The 19,535-nt window shown below is 38.4% G+C and overlaps 1 protein-coding gene across 1 annotated transcript in view; it reads left to right on the forward strand.

Annotated features, from left to right (window-relative positions):
• The window catches only part of LOC122084299 (UDP-glucose:glycoprotein glucosyltransferase), a 95,549-nt gene that overhangs the window by 55,255 nt on the left and 20,759 nt on the right, over positions 1–19,535 (forward strand). The window contains exons 23-24 of the mRNA XM_042652429.1: positions 5,323–5,424; positions 14,600–14,747. Of these exons, the coding sequence (XP_042508363.1) occupies positions 5,323–5,424; positions 14,600–14,747 (250 nt within the window). The remainder of the gene's footprint in view (positions 1–5,322; positions 5,425–14,599; positions 14,748–19,535) is intronic.

The following is a 19,535-nucleotide window of genomic DNA, read 5'->3' on the forward strand; positions in this document are numbered from 1 at the left end:
TTTTTGTGGGGGGTGGGGGTGAATAAAAAATTCAATACCAAAGAAGAAAAAAAATACAGCACCCCAAAGAGGGGGGGAAAACAAAAAAAGATCAGCCCAAAGGAGGGGATCCAAACAACAAAAAGGGAGACCCCAGGAAACAACAATATGCATGTTCCTTAGGGGAGACAGTACAAGAGGAAGCTACACTAGAGAGCTTGGATTTAATATCGATGGAGTCCCAAATCTGACGAAAAGGTTTGGGTTAGAGTTCCATTTCCTAAGATTGCGTTGCATCCACATCCAATTGATAGTAGCACTAAAGGCGAGTTTGCCCACAACATCACAAACAAAAGAGCCCCATAAGTCATATCACCCCATACCCATTCTCTCTTGAAGGGGAGAATTATTCTTTGCCTTGGCCAACATTTTGCAAGGACCCACTTTCCAAGTAGAGGAGGAGATGGAGCAAGCAAAAAATAGATGATCAAGATCTTCTGCTTCATTCTAGCAAAGGCAACAAAAGGGATTTGGTGATGAATGAGGAAGGCCTGTGTAGGAAGGAATTTGTTGAAGGCACACCAAACTGTGAAACAGTGACGAGGGGTATGATACTTGAACCAAATAAGTTTCCACCAAGGGTATAGTAGACCTTTGGATCTAACAAAATCCTAAGCCGCTTTGGAGGAGAAAAATTTTGATGCAATAGGCGCCCAAAGGATTTTGTCACCTAAACCATGATTACTAGATCCAATTGGAGGCAAGGTATTCCAAATGATTTCAAGCTAAGGAGAGGAAGATACTGGAGGGTGCCAGGAACCAAATCTAATAATGCCAGCCACTTTGAAATGCTTTGTAAAACCCAAACAATAAATGGCTCTTGCACCGACAGAGTCAAGAAGAATACCCAGGTGATGCCAATGGTCCAGCCAAAGAGAGGTGGAAAAGCCATCAACAATCTGAGTGGTAAAAGCCCTGAGGGCAATGTATCAAAGGGACAAGATCTTACACCATACCCAAGATGCATCTGATGAGGTCGGGGCCATCCAGATAGATTCAAAAAAAGCAAGCCCGAGAAAAAACAATCAACCCAAATGCTTTTCTTCTTGGTCACAATAGTCCAAACTAGCCAAAGAATGCTTGTTGTATAGCCTTTATTAACCTCTTTGATGCGCCTCAAACCAAGGCCTCCCTCCTCCATCCTTGGATAGACAGACCACTACCCAGTTGGTAGGGCAAAGAAACTTACTAAAGTCCAATCCTTTCCAAAGAAATGCAGCCATAAGGGATTATAACCCTTTAATAATAGTGTGAGCATAGTTTTTAAGGCGGTAAGGCGACGGAGGCGTTTGAGGGTCTTTCAGAGTGCCTTAGTGATAAGGCGAGCATAAAGCGCCGCCTTATCGACTAAAGCGTTCCTGTGTAATTTTTTTTATAAAACCAATTTATTTTGCTCAAATTCTAGTTGAATCCTATTACTCATATGTTAAATAAATATTAAATGTTCATATTCATACCAATGTAAGATATTCATCAAGAAAACAAATCAATAAAGTGAATAAACTTTCATCTTCATCAATCATCAATCATCAATCATTAATCATCATAACATATTAACATATAATATAAATACATAATTATGAAACAAAATTATAAATATAAAGAAAATAAGACATAAAAAATACAAGTATTTATTATACTTATCTCTATGATGCCAAAATGAGTGCCTAAGTCCTAAGGTCATCCACTATATTTCTACTCCCGTCAAAGAAGAATGAAGCTCACCATTGCCGGAGCAAAATGGTGGCCTGGATCAATGGTTTTTCCTTGTTCCTTGATTCCTTCTCAAAGCCCTTTCTTAAAACCCTTGACAAAATCCAAACCCTGGTTGTGAATCTTGTTTTTGTTTTGTTTGTTTTGGTTATTTTTGATGGAGTAAAGCTAATCCCATACATCTCAAGTGTTAACAAAACCATACACCTACCAATAAAAAATCTATATTTGGAATCTTCATCAAGTAATTTTAAAATGTGTTTAAAAAAAAAAAAAAAACCCATAATGTGCCACTTCACATAAGGCGGAGCACTGCCTTACCATCTCTAGACCGCATCAGCGCCAACGCCTTAGCAGCGCCTTAAAAACTATGCTATGTACACTTCAATTGTCAGGAAAAATTGGTGGAGAGCACATCAAATTGCTCCAAATTTTCCCAATCTCCCATTTAGCTCCTTTTCTCTGTGAATGCACGGAAATCGAAATAACTCCTTCGTATGACATTGAAACGTCGTGATTCCAGTGGCATTGGAAAGGTGACTCGAAGAACTACGCTTCTTATCAAGATCCCTCTGCCCAGTTCTGCCAGTAGACCTTAAAAAAATGGCTCAAAACACGCTACTATTGCATGAACCTATGATTTCACAACTTTTACTATACGGGCCTTTATTTGCTGCTTTGGCCCTTTGCCAAAAGACATAAGGCCCTCAGAAACTGTGAACGTTTGTCCTCCATGCCCAGATGCCTTTGTAACATTGCCACATAGTCATGTGCAATTGAAACCGTGTCTAGTCACTGTCTGACCATTCCTGCTCTGCCAACTCACCAGTGTCCACTGCCACATCATCAGTATGACCAGTATAGTCGCCGACAATGATAACACAGCTCCAAATTCCTCTAGGTCACCAATTTGTTTTTGTTCCCTTTTATATGTAAACACTCACCAAGAGATACGGTTGGAGTTTTTGAATAAAGTTTTATGGTTGCCGGTTTTCTCATTGGGAACCATCTTGCTATTCTACCTGATGTGTCTCTCTCTGGTAGTTCTCCTCAAGCCTATGCCTCAGGTCAATTCTCATTAATTCTTTTATTGTTCTTTGTCTTTTGTTATCTTCTTCCTTTCACTTAACATTCTACCTGCTCCTGGTATCTGGACTTTATTCTCCTTTGTTCTGGTTTGGTAGTTGCAGTCATAGTGTCTTGGATCAATCTCTTTTGACCCTAGCCTTTCAATTTGAGTTTAGGTATTTTGAATACACGCCTTAGCTTGATTTTGCGTGCAGAGCTTGGAGTTAATACAGTGCATGATTCCTAAGAACCTTAGCCCAAATCAGACCCGCTTTGGAGTTGTCCACCGGAAAAACTCAGCAGTTGATATCAATTGCTCCCTTTTTAATTTGGGTGACCGGTAACTGTGATCAAGAGGACTTTGGGTTGGGAGCCATGTCCCAATATAAATAAAGGCCTCTATTTGAGTAAGGCACGCACAACCTATATGCGTGCCAAGAGCTCCTAGTAGCTCAAAAAAGGGATTGGGATGGGAGTCGGTTCACCGAGAGTGGAAGAGCAAATACTCACTTCAGGTTGTGGAATTAGATCAGAAGTTATTGGACAAGATGAACCTTTGTGGTTACTTTGAAAAGCTAAGCCTCTATATGCTGAAGACGTATAGACGGGCTACCTTTATATGGTTTTTCTTTGGTTTAGCTCCATCTATCGCTTAACAGGTCCTTGCTCCACCCTCCTTGCTCGTCCTATTTTCCTCCCTGGTTTATCATTTGGAGGTTGAAGATGATATGTGTTGAATTTTATTTTAACACCATTATTCTTCTTTCTGAAATATCCCTCTTTATCCTCAATTCCTAGTTCTATCCCTATTTTATATTAATGCCAAAATTGCCCTCGACCAATAATTCTTATATCTTATCTTACCTTCCTTTATTCATAGACCTAAATACCCTTCAAGATTCATTTTATTTGCAAAATTGCCACTGTTTCCTTGTAATTGAATTTATTTGCTTGGTGGGTACATAGCGACTGCAAATCAGGTTTGTTTGCTATTGATTCACCTTAAGGCTCGAACTGTTAGGGAAGGGCCGCGTAAATGTATACATCAACACTCCCCTACACGTGCTGCCAAGATCTCATGGTCCTTGCACTGGAGCTCATGCCCCATTTCCTTCGTGCGTCAGGAAAACTCTTCTGATACACTTCCCAGGAGTCGAACACTACAGCCCTGCTCTGATATCATGTTCGCTACCTTTTCACATAGTGTTATATTATCCAATATCCAGACACCATTAATGCCCCAGACCTTCAGATATGGAATAATGCCAGCATCGACAGTGGAGATAAAGATGAATCAGCTGCCATGAATGCTTCGTGACTTTTCCTACAATCCATCTCCATCTGTTGTTCAGAATCATAAGAATCTGGTTCCAGCAAAGAAAATCGCAGTCTTGATTTCCGCAAAATACACCAACAAACTCAGCCTTATTCAAACTTAATGGGGTTGGCTACTGATTTCTGCAAAATGTTTCTTTGAAATCTTTGACACCCTTCAAGCACCTTCAACAAAATGATGCCACTGGAAGATCAGAAGGGAAGCCATTGAAGCTCCTCTTCAAACAGGGTATTCTTCTTCCTTCCCCAACTAAAACCCCCTCTAAGACTGAAAAATGAAGCTGCCAGTGATGACAGCAACATCAACACTGAGATCAAGGAGATTGAATTGGAGATCAGTTGTCTGACATCCAAATTGGAAGCACTTCGCATTGAGAAGGTGGAAAAGATTTTGAAAATCATTGAAAGGCATCAAGGGACTGCTCATGCTAAGTTCATGGGGGGTTAAACAGAGCTCAAAAGAATTCATCTGCTGCCATAAAGATCGAAGAGCCTCCAGCAATGAGCACAAGTCAAAGTTCCATAACCCCTATTCAACCCATACAGAACCACCGTAAATTGTTCTTTTGGAAGCTTGAAGATATCAAAGAAGAGGTGAAGAAGCTTGAGTTCAAGCCCAAAATATCACTTGTCTGTTTCCAAGATCCAAGCTTCTAAACAAGCATTGATCACTGTAGGTTCAAAGAAGTCTGTCAGGTGCATACCAAATGCTGATTCTGATCTTTTTCTGTTCCGGAATCGATATCGGAGCACTGTTACCAAACACCAATCCTTCTCCCAAAAATCATGGAAACAGGAAAATCAATTCAACCTGGAATGGGAGCCTGGCAATCTGCAAAGAGCAGTTTGTCAGTAATGCTTCTCTTATGAACTGCATTCTTACACACACTCTCTTCATTGGTTCAATGGTGTACTATTTTTCCACTCTTCTAGGGTGGTCTTTGATGGTTTTTATCTGGAGAGCACTTTTTAATTTGTTTTTGATCTATTTTGACAACTTAGATGATACAGCAACAACACAGCTCAGCCTTATCCCAACTAAATGGGATCGGCTACATGGATCTGAGTTAGGGAAAAAATGTTTTATTTATTTATTTATTTATTTTTATCATCAATTTTGACGACTTAGAGGATATTTCTTATAATCTCTGTAATTTTTAATTGCAGCCAATACATTAGTGATCTGATCATGTTTGTTTCTTCTTCCATGGCTCTCCGGGAGCGAGGTTCCGAAAGTGCCCGTTTTGAAGTCTTAAATTCAGAGTACAGGTGCGAACTATACTTTATTAGCTTTTCAGGGCAAGCTTATGAATAATCGGATGAGTATGCTCATTTGTCCTCTTCTTCTTCCTTGAGTTTGCTTTTTCAGTTAAGGTTTGATTCTGATTTTAATTTTTTAATTATATCTTAAAATCTTGTGGTAGTTATCCCAAAAAAAAAAATGTTGTAGTTTTGTTTTAACTGTGTATTATGTGTGTCTTTCTTGAAAGTCAAAATTGTTTCTTCCTTGCCACAAGTAGATGTATTGGCCAGACTCTGGCATTAATTGTTTTTCTTTTACAGCTTTGTGTTGTTGTTGGGTTGTCACAAGAAATTTAAGCACATCTTTTTTTATTTTATTTTTATAATAGCTACATGGTTTAATAATCGATTTGAGTCTAGCCCTGGTCCTTTTAAGATGAGTCATGTTAGTTGAGTCAGATTGAGGTTTTTAATCTGCTGCTTTTAAACAATAAAGACAATAAACAGCCAAAATATAAATTAATTTCAACAGAGTGTGAATAGCAGTCTCTGATATGATGTGTCTATAGAGACTCAATAACCCTAATTATCCCAATTTCTAAAGACTGATGTAACCTTAATAAAAAAATTTAAAATAACTAAATAACCAAAAATAGAAATCCCGTCACACACTGACACCCCTACATTGAATTGGTCACAACTTTCTTGATACAACTCGAAATCACATGACTTTTATCTCTTTTGAGAGGTAACTCTACGACTTTCAAATGATAACGAAGCCATGTAAAATGGACAAGTTTTGGACTTCTAAAATTAACCTTGAAGAAAAGGGCAAAAATATAATATCTAATTTACTGCAACTTCTATGGTTTTTGGTGCTACATCAGTCTCGCCACTTTAAAGGAACTCATCAATCATCATAGATCATAGCAACAATAACATAAGCATCATTAACTGTAGAATCAGTCAATGGGCATCTCCTCGACCAGATGTTGATGAAATCTGATCAACCAAATTTGTTGACACAGTGACAACTGAGAAATCAGAAGTATGTGTCTTGAACCAGCTCGAGTATGGACCCATTTGTTGATTCAATCTGATTTAGGTTACTGGACAAACAAGGATCCAAAACTCGTTTCGTTTCAGTGTTTCGGTGGTCTCAAAACCACCATAATACTGAGATTTCTGTGAGTTGAGTGTATTTTTTTCTCTCTTCTAGATTACTTGTTTCGGTGGTAAAACGGCCATATTATGACCTGAAACTTGGTGGAGAGGTTGTTTTTAGGTATATAAACATTTTTTTGGAATTTAAACTTGCAAAAAAATGAAACATAGTGGTGTTTTAGAGTTTTCACCCTTGTTTGGCAGTTTCCGTCTAACCTTGGCTGGAGATTTTATGAAATATTACTAGAACAAGTCAACAAGGCATAGTATGATAGTAAAATAAGTAAATAATACATCCATGCCATGATCAAAACATACTATTGATTAATTAACTAATATTAGAGTACTAGAGTTTACATAGTCAAGGTTCATAGTATCGGGTTTCGACCCATGGGGGGACTGAAATTTTAGTCGAAACCTGGGAAATTTTGAGGATACTGAGGAATTTTTCACGGTATGGTGGAAACTTAGGTTTCGACCACCAAACAGTGTTTTTTTTGTCTATTTTTTGTATATATCCTATTGTAAACATTTCTAACACATTCACATCATTAGTTTCATAAAAAAAACACAAAGTCTTACTTATGTGGTGAACCAAAGGTTCGATAATCATTATGTTGACTTGTTGACTTAAATTCTGAAACTATACCACATAATGACTATATATATTCTACAATCTACATCAAAACATAAGACTTAATCCAAATGATCTAAAATAAATAAAAATATTACATCATCAACAATTATTTATCAATACTCAACAGTAGTGACTCAATTACTCAACACTCGAAAGTAATGACTCAATTCCAAGTAGAGTGTCTAGGCGGTTCCATCCCACGAGTTGTGGACCATTGTAGATGCTGTAGCCGCTCCTCTGAATGAGAGACATATGCATCCCATGACATGTCCTGGGCCCAATTGTCTTCGTAGTCTCTCACCGCTCTTCTATAAGATTCATCATCAAAATTAGCTAGGTATCCCAACGTAGGGAATGGGTTAGTCACAATCATAGGTTGTGGGTATGGCATAGAAGGTTGGGATGATACCCAAAGATACTGACATACTGTCAACAAAAGATGACGCACCACCTATAGAACCCTCTTGTTCGAATGAGGAAGAAGATTCACTATACTGTCTATAACCAATACCATATCCAAATGAACTAGTGCTCTTGAGGGATGGTCCACCGGCATATACCCATACTGTCTCGGATACCCATAATGCGATGAAGCTGATCTGGTTTGTTGGAAACTAAGATTTCGACCCCCCAAACAGTGTTTTTTTCCTTATTTTTTGTGTACATCCTATTTTTTGGTTCACTACAGAAGTATGACTTTATGTTCTTTGTGCTGGAAAACTGTGAGATGCAGTGCTGTGAGAGACAGTTTGGATGAGATGCCCTAGGGAAGAGTGAGATACTCGACCTAACCTATTCCCTTACCCCATTCTTCCTTTCATTCTCTTATTTCTGTTTTGTTCATGCTATGTCATACTATCTTACTTTTATTGAATTTACTAAAGATCCTACCTGGGATTGGATCAATTGCGAACCAATCTTACATTATTGCCGACAAGGAATTCAATCTTACATTACTAAAGGTAACCTATCTTAGTGTATGTGTCACCAACATAGTATGAAGAAGAACCCGCCATTGAGCCATTGTGACCTGATGCTTCCAATAGCATGTACTGTTGGGTTGGGTAGGAGAATAAGTTATCCACAAAGCCACCACCATGTGTCTGGCCGTCGTAATCAATACGAGGAATGGATGAACCAGATGTATGCCCCATCCCAATGAATTGACCATAAGGTCCATAATGACCACCAATACTATACTCTGACCAAGTGCTATCTCTAGTAAATGATGGTGCCCACTCCCTCTGCTGTGAGCCTGACTGTGAGGATGACTATCCCCTCTACTCAAACTCATTCCACTAATAGATGTAGACAGACTACCAATGCCCATACAATCTCTCTACTCATTTCCATGGTAGTGGCGACGAGGCCCTCTAATGTAGCCTACACTCCTCTGCCCATTGGCTTGATGTGCACCGTGATCCATATCTTGTATGTCATGATCAAAACTGGCTCTCCCCAGTGAATCGCACCTACTCCGGCTAGGCCTATTCATACTTGTCTCGAACTCTTTCAAATCTATCGCCACTCACACCTCCGTCACCGTCACCATCACCATCACCACCATCATTTCCACCATCACCGTCACCTTCCCAATCACTATCACCTTCACCATCACCATCATCACCACTCACATAACTACCTAGTGAGCGATGATGTGTGAATCTGAGTACAATCACCTGAGGAAGTGGACCAATCATCATCTTCCTATGAATAATCCCTACCAAGTGCGGGGTTGAATGGTCGGGGGGCCTGTGAATGTATCCTACCATTTGTAGCCATGTACTCAACATTAACCTCCATCTCTTGCGCTACATATGGGTCCGGCCTACCTTTAGGCTGATCCACCAACCGCTCGCCTCTGTCCACCCCGTCCACTAGAGGAGACAATCTAAACCTAATAAATTCCACTTTTTCGAGTGGGTGAGTGAAAATGTACTCCAGATTCGCTCACAACCGGATGCAGAACAAGTCTGTGACAGTACTTTGATGGCAATCTTCCTCAATTCTAGTGCTGAACCCCCATACAACACCCACCATTCAGCTGCATTACAGATTTATAGTAAGATTATTTTAATTTCAAAATATTTAATACTTGTGTAAGTATCATATTGAAATTTGGATTGCATACTAGCAAGGTTTAAGATCTTGCTCTCGCCACCCATCTCCCAAAAAAAAAAAGAAAAAAAAAGAGAGAGATCTGGTGAGATTCGCCGAGACCTTGTATTTTTTTTTGCATTCATCTCGCTGGTTGATCTCGGTGGGCATATGGCTTTTGTAGCCATTGAAACTATGTATTTACCCCTTTTTTAGGCATTGTAAACACGATGGAAACATCAGTTTTTTAAAAATCAAACTCAAAATGGTACTTTGACTTTGTACCCTATATAAAAGTCTGTGCATGAATTAGTAACTATTCAACATCAACACTATATTAAATAATGCATGGATTAAGAGTTATTCAATACCATATAGCTATTACATATTAATCCCATACATTTTATAATTTTTTCTTAATTTTAAATCATATTTTTTATTAATAATAATATCATAGTTATTAATAAAGTATAGTAGAGTGAAACTAAGACACCATCTTCATTTCAAAATACACTAACAAAATTTACACTACATTAAAGTAATTTTCCATACAAAACATATTTTTTTGTTTTTTTTCTTTGTAGTTATTTAATATATATTATATATTTCAAAAAATATATTAATTAATTTATTAACTGAAAAAAAATGGACACCATGAGGCTGTAGACAGTCTTTGGTGAGTAACATATAAAAAATTGAGTACCAAACATCATATATAAATCATATTTTTTCAATTTTATTTTTGCAAGAAAAACATTTATTTAAACAGAAAAAAAATTCATTTAAAAAAATATAAAAATATATTTTCTTCCATGAATCTATAGATCACACTTAGTAGCATCACATATAAAATAATCAGTGACAAGAGGCAAGATTTGTTGATGTTTCTATGAAAAATATGGGTTTGGAAAGAAATTTTTACCTTAAAGGGTTCTTAAGAAGAAAAGTCACCACCAAGATTGAAGATCTTTGCTTCAATGATGGTAGCAAGGAAGATCTCCAAGAAGAAACACCAAATCCACAGCTTTATGGTGTTTCTCCCAAAATATAGCTCTAAGAGTCGAAACCAGCGAGATCTCTCTTCATTTGGGTCAAAACGTTGCTTTATATGCCTTGGTTGGACCAAGTTTGAACTGAAACTGAACCGATTCCGAGTTTAGTAGCGAGATCTTGGTTGAGATCTTGCACATTTCTCAGCTCACCTATAGTATCATCTTGCTATTTTCAGAAAAAGAGAACTTAGATCTCGCTGAGATCTTGAACCATGCATACTAACATCAATATTCATATGACCCGCGATTGCGGCGGGGGCTCCAAAACTCCCTGGTGCATCAATGAATTCTTTTGTCTATAACCATTTGAAAATAGTCAATAACCAACCTCTTCTAAATTGTAATTACTTTTTACTTTTTAGATTGCTATTGTACTACAAAACTCACCTCAGTATTGGCTTTGGCTTTGGCTTGTGACTGGGCCTTGGATGCAACTTGGCAACCATTTGCCCCATTGCTTCAAAAAGGTTCGGACTCAACACAAGCCTATGGCTATACTGATACATGGGGTTTAAATAATATGCTGAAAATTGACATAAAGATTATTATCAGTACTCAATTAATAAGGTAATCTAAATATAAAAGATTGTAATGTATATATCTTACCAGCCATAAGCAATGAATGCTTTAGTTGGCACTCCTAATGATCTTATACTATATTACAAATTTCTTGTTGCCACGTCTGCAACATATGTATGTTGTCTTATCATTTCCGCAACAACATACAAGCTTCGCATGGTGGGCTTAGAAGCAGGATCCACCATCTTCAATACACCAACAATAGGTGACAAGATTTTCACCACTTTACCCAATTGTTTCCAAAACTCATCTGATGAAGTTGTTGCTTGTGCTGCCCTACCACCAGTAGATCCTGATTCCCTCCACCCAGACCACTCCTCAGAGGCAAACATGGATCTAAGACCGACTTTCTTTCGACTCAAAACTCTTATATGCAACATAGTTGGTGGCTAATTTTGTGAGACTGGGCTTGACCAAGTTCCCCTCGCACTTCTCCCTTAGTAGGTTCAATGAAAACCCATTATTATATACAAATGTGCTCACTTGCCTCGTTCTCTCAATCACACTTTGCACAATTTTGAGCTTCCCCATGTCTTTCAACATCAAATCAATGTAGTGTTATGCACAAGGAGTCCAAAAGAGTTGGCTTTTGCTGTTGTTCATCATATTTTGACTGGCCTTTCTGTAGTTGCTTCCGTTATCCGTCACAATTTGAAGAACGTTTTCTATCCCAACCTCTTGCACTACCTCCTTCAATAATGTTTAGATGTATTTCTCATCCTTTGTTTCTTTAGACGCATCAACGGATTTAAAAAAAATAACCATCCATCACAATAAACCATAAAGTTGATGATGGACTTCTCGTTGGCCCTACCCAACCATCATGCATCATGGTGACCCCATAGCTCTCCCATAATATCCTTAGCTCATCTGTGTACTATTTCAACTCTTTATTTTGATTTGGCAAATACACATTCATCACCTCCTATGCAGTGGACCCCTTTATCCCTGGTCTAGCTTCAGCAACCGTATCAAGCATCGACTTGTAATAGGGACCTGTATTGGTGTTTGTTGGAATACTATGAAATAACATCCACTTAGACACAACCTCCCCAACATAAGCCTTCATATTAGTCCACATCCCCATTATCTTACTTTGCAAGCCGCCTTTTTTCCTGAATCTACCAGTATTCTGCTGTGGTATGGGGTTCACTCGTGGTGGTACTACTGGAGATGGACGTGGATGTGGGCAGCCCTTGTACTCTATGTTCTCCTAAATGGCAACCCAGGCCGTAAAGATCCACCACCACTTGCTCTAGATGGACCCGCTTCTCCTCTAGTATCTTTGCGTCATCCTCCTCCTCACGATGAGTGCCTCTGCTCAACGCTTGTACCCACCCAACCCAAGTTCTAGCCTCTTCATCTTTTTGTATATCATTAGGCATATATGCAAGGTCATCACTGTCATCATCATAATGACGTTGGGGAGCATGAAGTGCCTCCTCAAATTCTATCCTCGCCTTCTCCTTGGCCGCTTTCCTCTTATTACCTCCCTTCATGTCTTCAGCTATGGCCCTAGCAATTTGATCAGGTACTTTAGTGCATGTAGCCACATCTGAACAATTTTCAACCATTTGTGTTTAAATCTTGTGGCCCCACCACCCATAATGTTCATGTGACAGTAGTTGCACTTATAGTTGTCAAGGCGCCAAGGTGAACTAAGGTGGTGGAGGACTGCCTAAGCGCTTAGGCGAAAAGGCACCTGCCTTAAGGCAAACAAGGAGACTAAGTGTTGTTTTTTATTTTCACTCTTTTCTAACATTATTTACTATGCTATATATACCTTGTATCATAAAAAGTCAACATTAAGCCACATAAAGTCATCAAAGATCAACATTAAGCCACGTCAACTTATCAAAGATCAACATTAAGTCATAAAAAATCAATATTTAGATAAATGTTATCATTCTATAATAAGTTTTACTGGTCAAAATCAATATTTAGGCATAGCACAAAAACAACTTTTCAACAAGTTTGTGATTACTTAAATTACTTAAATCTGAGTTGTAATGATAAAATTATGTAATGATCAAACTTATTTTAAAGTGCGCGAATACTGTTAAAATCGCATGATTGAAAATACTCTTAAAGACATCAAAACAAAAGGTTATTTTACCGGACTTTTGGTTTTTAGCGATGCTTTACCATGATAAGATTTATAAAATTTTCAGAACTAAGAAAAGCACCAGCATTTGAAAGTTGAAAATTGCTCCTAGAAAAAAAATTCAGTTTTTGTTCTTGGACAGGGGGATTGAATTTTTATCCTTTTGAAATTTGTTTTTTAGACTATTATTAATAGAATCAAAGAGGGGGTATTTGCTTCTTTATGAGTAATATCTTAAGTAAATGAAATCATTTACTTAAATGATATCTGGCATAAATATGTCCAAAAATATAAAGCGACATTAAGTGCAATATGGCGACAGTTGCCTAGGACCCTGGCAAACTGCCTATCAGCATCAATCGGTACTTTGTGTTTCCATGCAATCTCTCCACTATCACGTTTCTTACCTTCTCTCCCTCTTCTCCCACCCTCTTCGTTGCCTCCTAGCCGGCCATTATATATCACCCTAATACTGATACATAGAAAAAATAAGTAATTATTAACTTAGACACATCATATGAGACCATTAAAAATATAAGGTAGCTACTTATATTTTTTCTTACTTAAAAATATTGTAAATAATATAATGACCTAATACAACAAAATCAAATATGATATAACATAATAAGCATCATGTACACTTCAAAACACTTTAAAAGTAATTTCAAAAATTTTTCTTTATTTTCCAAATGTAAAGAAAATATTTTTCCCTATTTTTGCCTCTTTTTTGAATTATTAAACTATTTATCATGTTTTTTGAAAATTAAAATAATTATTTACTGGCTGGAGAAAATTTGCAAGTGGAGCCGTAGATTGGCCAATGGTGATTAACATTTATATAAGAGAGTTCCATCAAAGCTATATTAACCATAATGTTTTCAATTTTATGTTGATGGAAAATGTATTTTTTAAACTAGAAAAATTAAATAATTATTTATAAACAAAAGAAAAGATATATTCGACACCGCGAGGTTGTAGATCAGCCTCCGGTGTCTAACATATAAAAAAAAACCATCCCTAACAAACATGTATGTATGTTATTATTTGCAAAAAAATGGTTTTTGGAAGGTGGTTTACCCTTTTCAGCCTTGGAAGTGTGTAGATCTGCAACAATTGGAGCCGTTGGAGCGATGTTCAACAACTTGAGGTGATGATGTCGCGAAATATAGGATTCTCCAACTGATTTTATGTTTTGTAGGTGCAAAGAGGCGAGAGGAGGTTGAGATAGGTGAGATGAGGTTGAAATTTGGACCCCATCTCACGAGACCATGTCTTTTATAACCTTGGTTTATAACCTCGTGTTTTATGGCCTTTAACTCCTTAAGCAGTTGGATTAGCATGAGTTCTTTCTCTTTAAGTTTCTGTGATATTATGTTCCTGCCTAAGATTTTAGGATCTTTAATTGAACTGCATGATATGTTGTGTGGCATTGTTTGCTTCAATTCCATTCTTCTTAGATAATAGTGCTTGATTGTAGAGCCTTTCTCCTTAATTTTTGCCCCAAGGACATTCTGGGGTGTATAAATGTCTCTAGATAATTTTGCTTGCTTACAATCTTTTGTTTTGCAGTGCTGTTGTTTTGGGTAGTGAAAATTCAAGTATTCATATTGATGCTGTAGTTGATCCATTAAGTCCGTTAGGCCAGAAGCTTTCTCCACTTCTTCGAGTACTTTGGAAATGCATTCAGCCAAATATGAGGATTGTACTTAATCCAATGGTGAGAAGTTGATAATTGCCTCCGCACGTAGTATTATAACAAAATCTCACTGAATTTGGTGATTTCATATGATTCATAATGGTGGCCCCATTGCTATGAACATGAGATTAGGAACAAAGAAAATGTGAAGAAAATAGGATGTTATGCATTTTTTTAATACATCTGGATTTTAGTATGTGTAGTTGTTTCCATTCCATGACAGTCGTAACCTTCAGATGGAGAAATGACAATACTACTTACACTTACACTTAAGCATGTAATAATTCATTACACTTACACTTACACTTAAGCATGTAATGATTCATTCCCTCAAGTTGGTACATGAATTCCAAACATACCAGCTTGGTCTCTATATCATGAAACAGGACGCTCATTGAGACCCACAGTAGGATATCAGCAATTTAAATTTCTGGATATATGGCATCTAAATTAGGCCACCCTGCTTCTTCTTCTTCTTTTATTTTAAATATCAAGTGCCAACCAAACTCGATATGTTTTATTTTATCATATTGAAAGGGATAACTTACAATGGTGATGCTTTAGTATCACAATATTGTGAAATGGGTACAGAGATTGAGAAGCCCAGTTCCATTAGTACTGTAGTAGAAAATTTAACACTGAAGTTCACACACCCCATGGAAAAGGAGGATAGTAAACCCAGTGAAAGAGGGAATAAAAGAGCCACGGGAGTCCAAAGTTTAGGACTTGACTGGCGATGTGGTTCATTTGGAAGGCAACTGTAATGAGTTCTACCAGAAGGTTTATTAGACATTCATCTCATACAACAGTGTCTTGGCAATCTCTAACAAACTCTGGTTCTTTTTCTTTGGCACCCCGTTTCTTAAGGGTACCAGTACAAGCCTGTCACTATTCTGTCCCTTTTTCAGCACCATATTGGGTAAGCCAACCATACTATTGTACACACAGTGCACATGGTGTTTTCGTTGTTGTCAACACAGTACATTCTGAGTCAGCAGAGCAGTACATCTGGCACTGACAGAGTGATGTGGCAGTGGTTCAGAGTATCAACTGAGAGTATTAGGGATCATAGAGTATCGGAGATGGTAGAGCATCAACTGAGAGTGTTAGAAATGCAAAAATATTAGAGATGGTATCAGTTGAGAGTATCAGAAATGGCAGGTCCTTGACATGGCAATATGACAAGGTTGAGGTAGATATATGATGAGGGTCCTTGGACAATTTTTAGAGTTATGATGGTGATGTTTGTTAGTGGGCCCACAGTGTGTGATGAGATGCACATGTTTCCACTGGCAATGGCTTCATCGGATTTTTCGGAGGGTCTATCAGCTGATATGGGTTTCGGTTTATGGATGAGTATTGTAGTTCATCGAGTCTTCTTCAAAACGCAACTGGAATCGTGCAATTTTGAGTTTGAACGACGAAGTTATAGCGGTTCCCATTTTGGCACCTGAAATTTTAGACTATCCGAGTTATTGTTTTGGTTCCTTGTGAAAAACAGTAAGGATTTTGCTTTTTTGGAGAGGTTATATTAGTAGTACTCATTGTCACAAACACGTGGCCACAAATGGCGCTCAAATCGGAGCTAAAATGAGGAAGTTATGGCCTATAGAAAGTTCAAGGGCAATTTGGTCATTTTACATGGATGATTCTGAAGTTGAGTTGTTCTGGAGAGTTGTAGTTCTCCGAGTATTGAGCGAACACAACTTGTTTCATTACAGAGTTCATATGAAGAAGTTATAATCAGATTCGTGCAATGACTTCAATATGGCACAAGTGTTCGATGAAATGCCCAAGTATGGTGTCACACGTGTTTCAAGGAGTTGCAGGCCCCGTCTGATGAGGTGGTAGAAGAGCGAGTATATGAGATGAATAGTAGGATTGGAATCTGGAGGGTCTAATTTCTATTGTACGGTTGAATTTCAATAGTGTAGGGCACGTTTTGAAGGCGTATTAAATGCTCCTACAGGCCACAGATGAATTGATTGGTCGCGTGTAAGTCTTTGAGTGTGCCGAGAAGCAATTTATCATTCCAAACTTTAATGCACATAAGAATTACTGATAATTTTTATGATTCCATGAGGAGACTCATCCGTCCCATCTTCCCTTTAATTGAGTGGCTGAGGATGGAGATACCTTTTTCAGCCAATGGCTAACCGAAAGGTGTCAAGTACCTGTTTGAAATGAGGTGTTGATCGTTAGATACATTTCGTCCAAGGCTATTGTTTAATGCTAGTCCGATTTTTCCGCTGACACATCTGAATGCCTTTAAGGGCTTGGATTTAATTCATTTGTTTTGGGATTCAAATTGGAAGGCCAAGATTAGGTCAGATTTATGGTGCTTTGAATGTGTAGGAAAGGAAGTCCGAGATCAATTTTGAGGCCTATTACTGGGCAAATTTAAAATTGCAATATCTATTTAATCACATGGCTGATTTGAGTGATTCAACTTGCAATGTACTCTATTTACGAGCTGTACCCTCCTGTAGCAAGAGAAGACGTGGTGCTGAAAGAAAAAAAAAAAAACTGCTGAAATTGGAGCAGAAGCCCCCCTCCCCCCCTTTTGTTGGTTGCATCAAATGGTATTTTAACTTCAAGAGAAGTGTTTATAAGCTCCTTTAATGGAGGTGGAAGGTCGTGGTTGTGTATTTATATTCTGCTCTATTGAAAGCAATAGTCTTTGTAGCCTAGAAAAGAGATAAAAGAGGAGGTAGAAGAAAGAAGCAAAAGAGAGAAAAAAGGAGCGTGTGTTACATTGTTACGGTTTTCTGAGCTTCTACAAAGCAGGAAAAGAAAGAAAAGAAAGAAAAGAAGGAGAAAAATATGAGAGAGCCTTGTATGGTGTCTTGAAGCATTCCCAACTCCATTTCTCTTTTTGTGTTGGTGATATTGAGCTTATTTGAAGGGGTAGTGCCATTGCTGTGCATCTTGGAGCTTCTACAGGTAAGATAAAATAAAAGATAGAAAAGACAATAAAAGAGAAAGGAGAAGGAGAGAGAGAGAGAGAGAGAGAGAGAGAGAGTGTCTACAATACACACTCACTGCAAGGGTGTTTGAGAAATTGTCAAGTTTGGGTTGCAATAGTTGTTGGATGTTCTAGTGAACACGAGGCATTTACAGGATATCTTCGGACATCACCAAACATCTCCGGTATCTTAGACAAGGGTTGGAAGCATCCTCCACCCCTTATTTATCATATATTCTCTGAATACATGTATTTATGCTTAGCTAGGCTATACTGCCATAGACCTATGATATATGGGATTTCATTGTAGGATATTGTTATAAGTCGAACCCTAATTTTGTATTTGGTGTCAAGTGGGTGTTGGACACGGGGACAGTGTGTTCCTTAATAGCTACCACTACCTAAGCCTATTTACCGTGGTTGCAGCCTCAGATAAATTCTAGAAAAAATTGGGGTGAAGAGCTAGCCTTTGTATATTAAGGGTCGAAACTGGGAATGTATTCCTTTGGCTATGGGTACAGTCAAAATTAGTATTTGAGTAGATGTTGAGCCCGACAATGGGCATTATTCAGTGCATGTAGGCAACTTGTTGAAGCATTTTCTGTGTTGTGGTTGTGCATGTGCTTTTTGTATTGGAATAGTTGGCTGTAGGATAGGTGTGCATTTGCTAGGCCTGGCCATTTGGTGGTGCAATGTGGATGTGCATACAACTGTGCATGCGTGAGACCGTGATTGCAGTGTAGGGGTCCAGAGACAGCTCTGGGCAGCAATGCATTTTATGTGAGTAAGCTTGTGCAATAGTGAGAATTGTCAGTAGTACACATAGCAGCTCTAGGCAACATCAAAAGATTGTATTCGTATCTATTAAAGTGCCACCCATGATTGCCACGTCAGGGGTACAACTAGAAAATAAAAAAGGATTAACACATTGATTCACCCCCCTCTCAGTGTCAGTCGGGACCCAACACATACATATGTTCCCTGTCTAGAACAAATCAAGCAAAATATTAACTAATAGAGCTGCCAGTCACTGTTATATCCCTTTTTCAGGACCATGTAGGGTATGCCAACCAAATATATGTTCCCTGTTCAGATCATATCAAACAAGATATTAACTTGGCAATAATGTTGGACACTACATATATTCTTCCTGGGTTTGGTGCAATATTCTTATTGCTAGACCTAACGCTATAGGTGCTATCCATTCCATCATTGAAAATGTCTCTTCCACCTCTCTCTGGCTTGACCCTTGGCATCCATTAGGTATCCTTCAATCTATGGTTTCATTTAGAACCATCTACTCCTCCGATCTTCTCAGAGATTCTCTAGTTGCCTCCATCATCTCCAATGGTTTTTGGTGCCCCCTTCCTCACCCCCCCCTTTGTTGGATCTCTGTCTGGTTCTCCCCCTCTCCCCATGGCCATCGTCGAAGAACTGACGAGGTCCTCTACTTCCACTCGCCTTTTGGCCTGTTTAGCTCCTTTGCATGGGATCTCATCAGATCTAGAGGTCCCCTTGTCCCTTGGAGGAATATGGTTTGGTTCAACCTCGCCAGTCCTTCATTGCTTGGTGTGATCTAACTTCCTTCCCACTAGACTTTCTTAATCCATAGACGCGTTTAGGTTGCCCTTGCCTATTGCCTCTGCTGGAATGGTACTGAAGATGTTGTCCATCTTTTCTTTTCTTGTCCTTTTACCTCTTCCATCCGGAAGCGTGTCCTGAGTTGTTGTTGACCTTCTAGAAGACTTTTGCTTCCCCTCCTAAGAGAGTGGATTTGGATTGACAAGACATTTGCTGGTAGCCCTGTTTGTGACACTGCTGGTAAGTTTGCCTTTTGTGCCTCC

Source organism: Macadamia integrifolia, chromosome 7, assembly GCF_013358625.1.
Source record: "Macadamia integrifolia cultivar HAES 741 chromosome 7, SCU_Mint_v3, whole genome shotgun sequence".
NCBI lineage: Eukaryota > Viridiplantae > Streptophyta > Magnoliopsida > Proteales > Proteaceae > Macadamia > Macadamia integrifolia.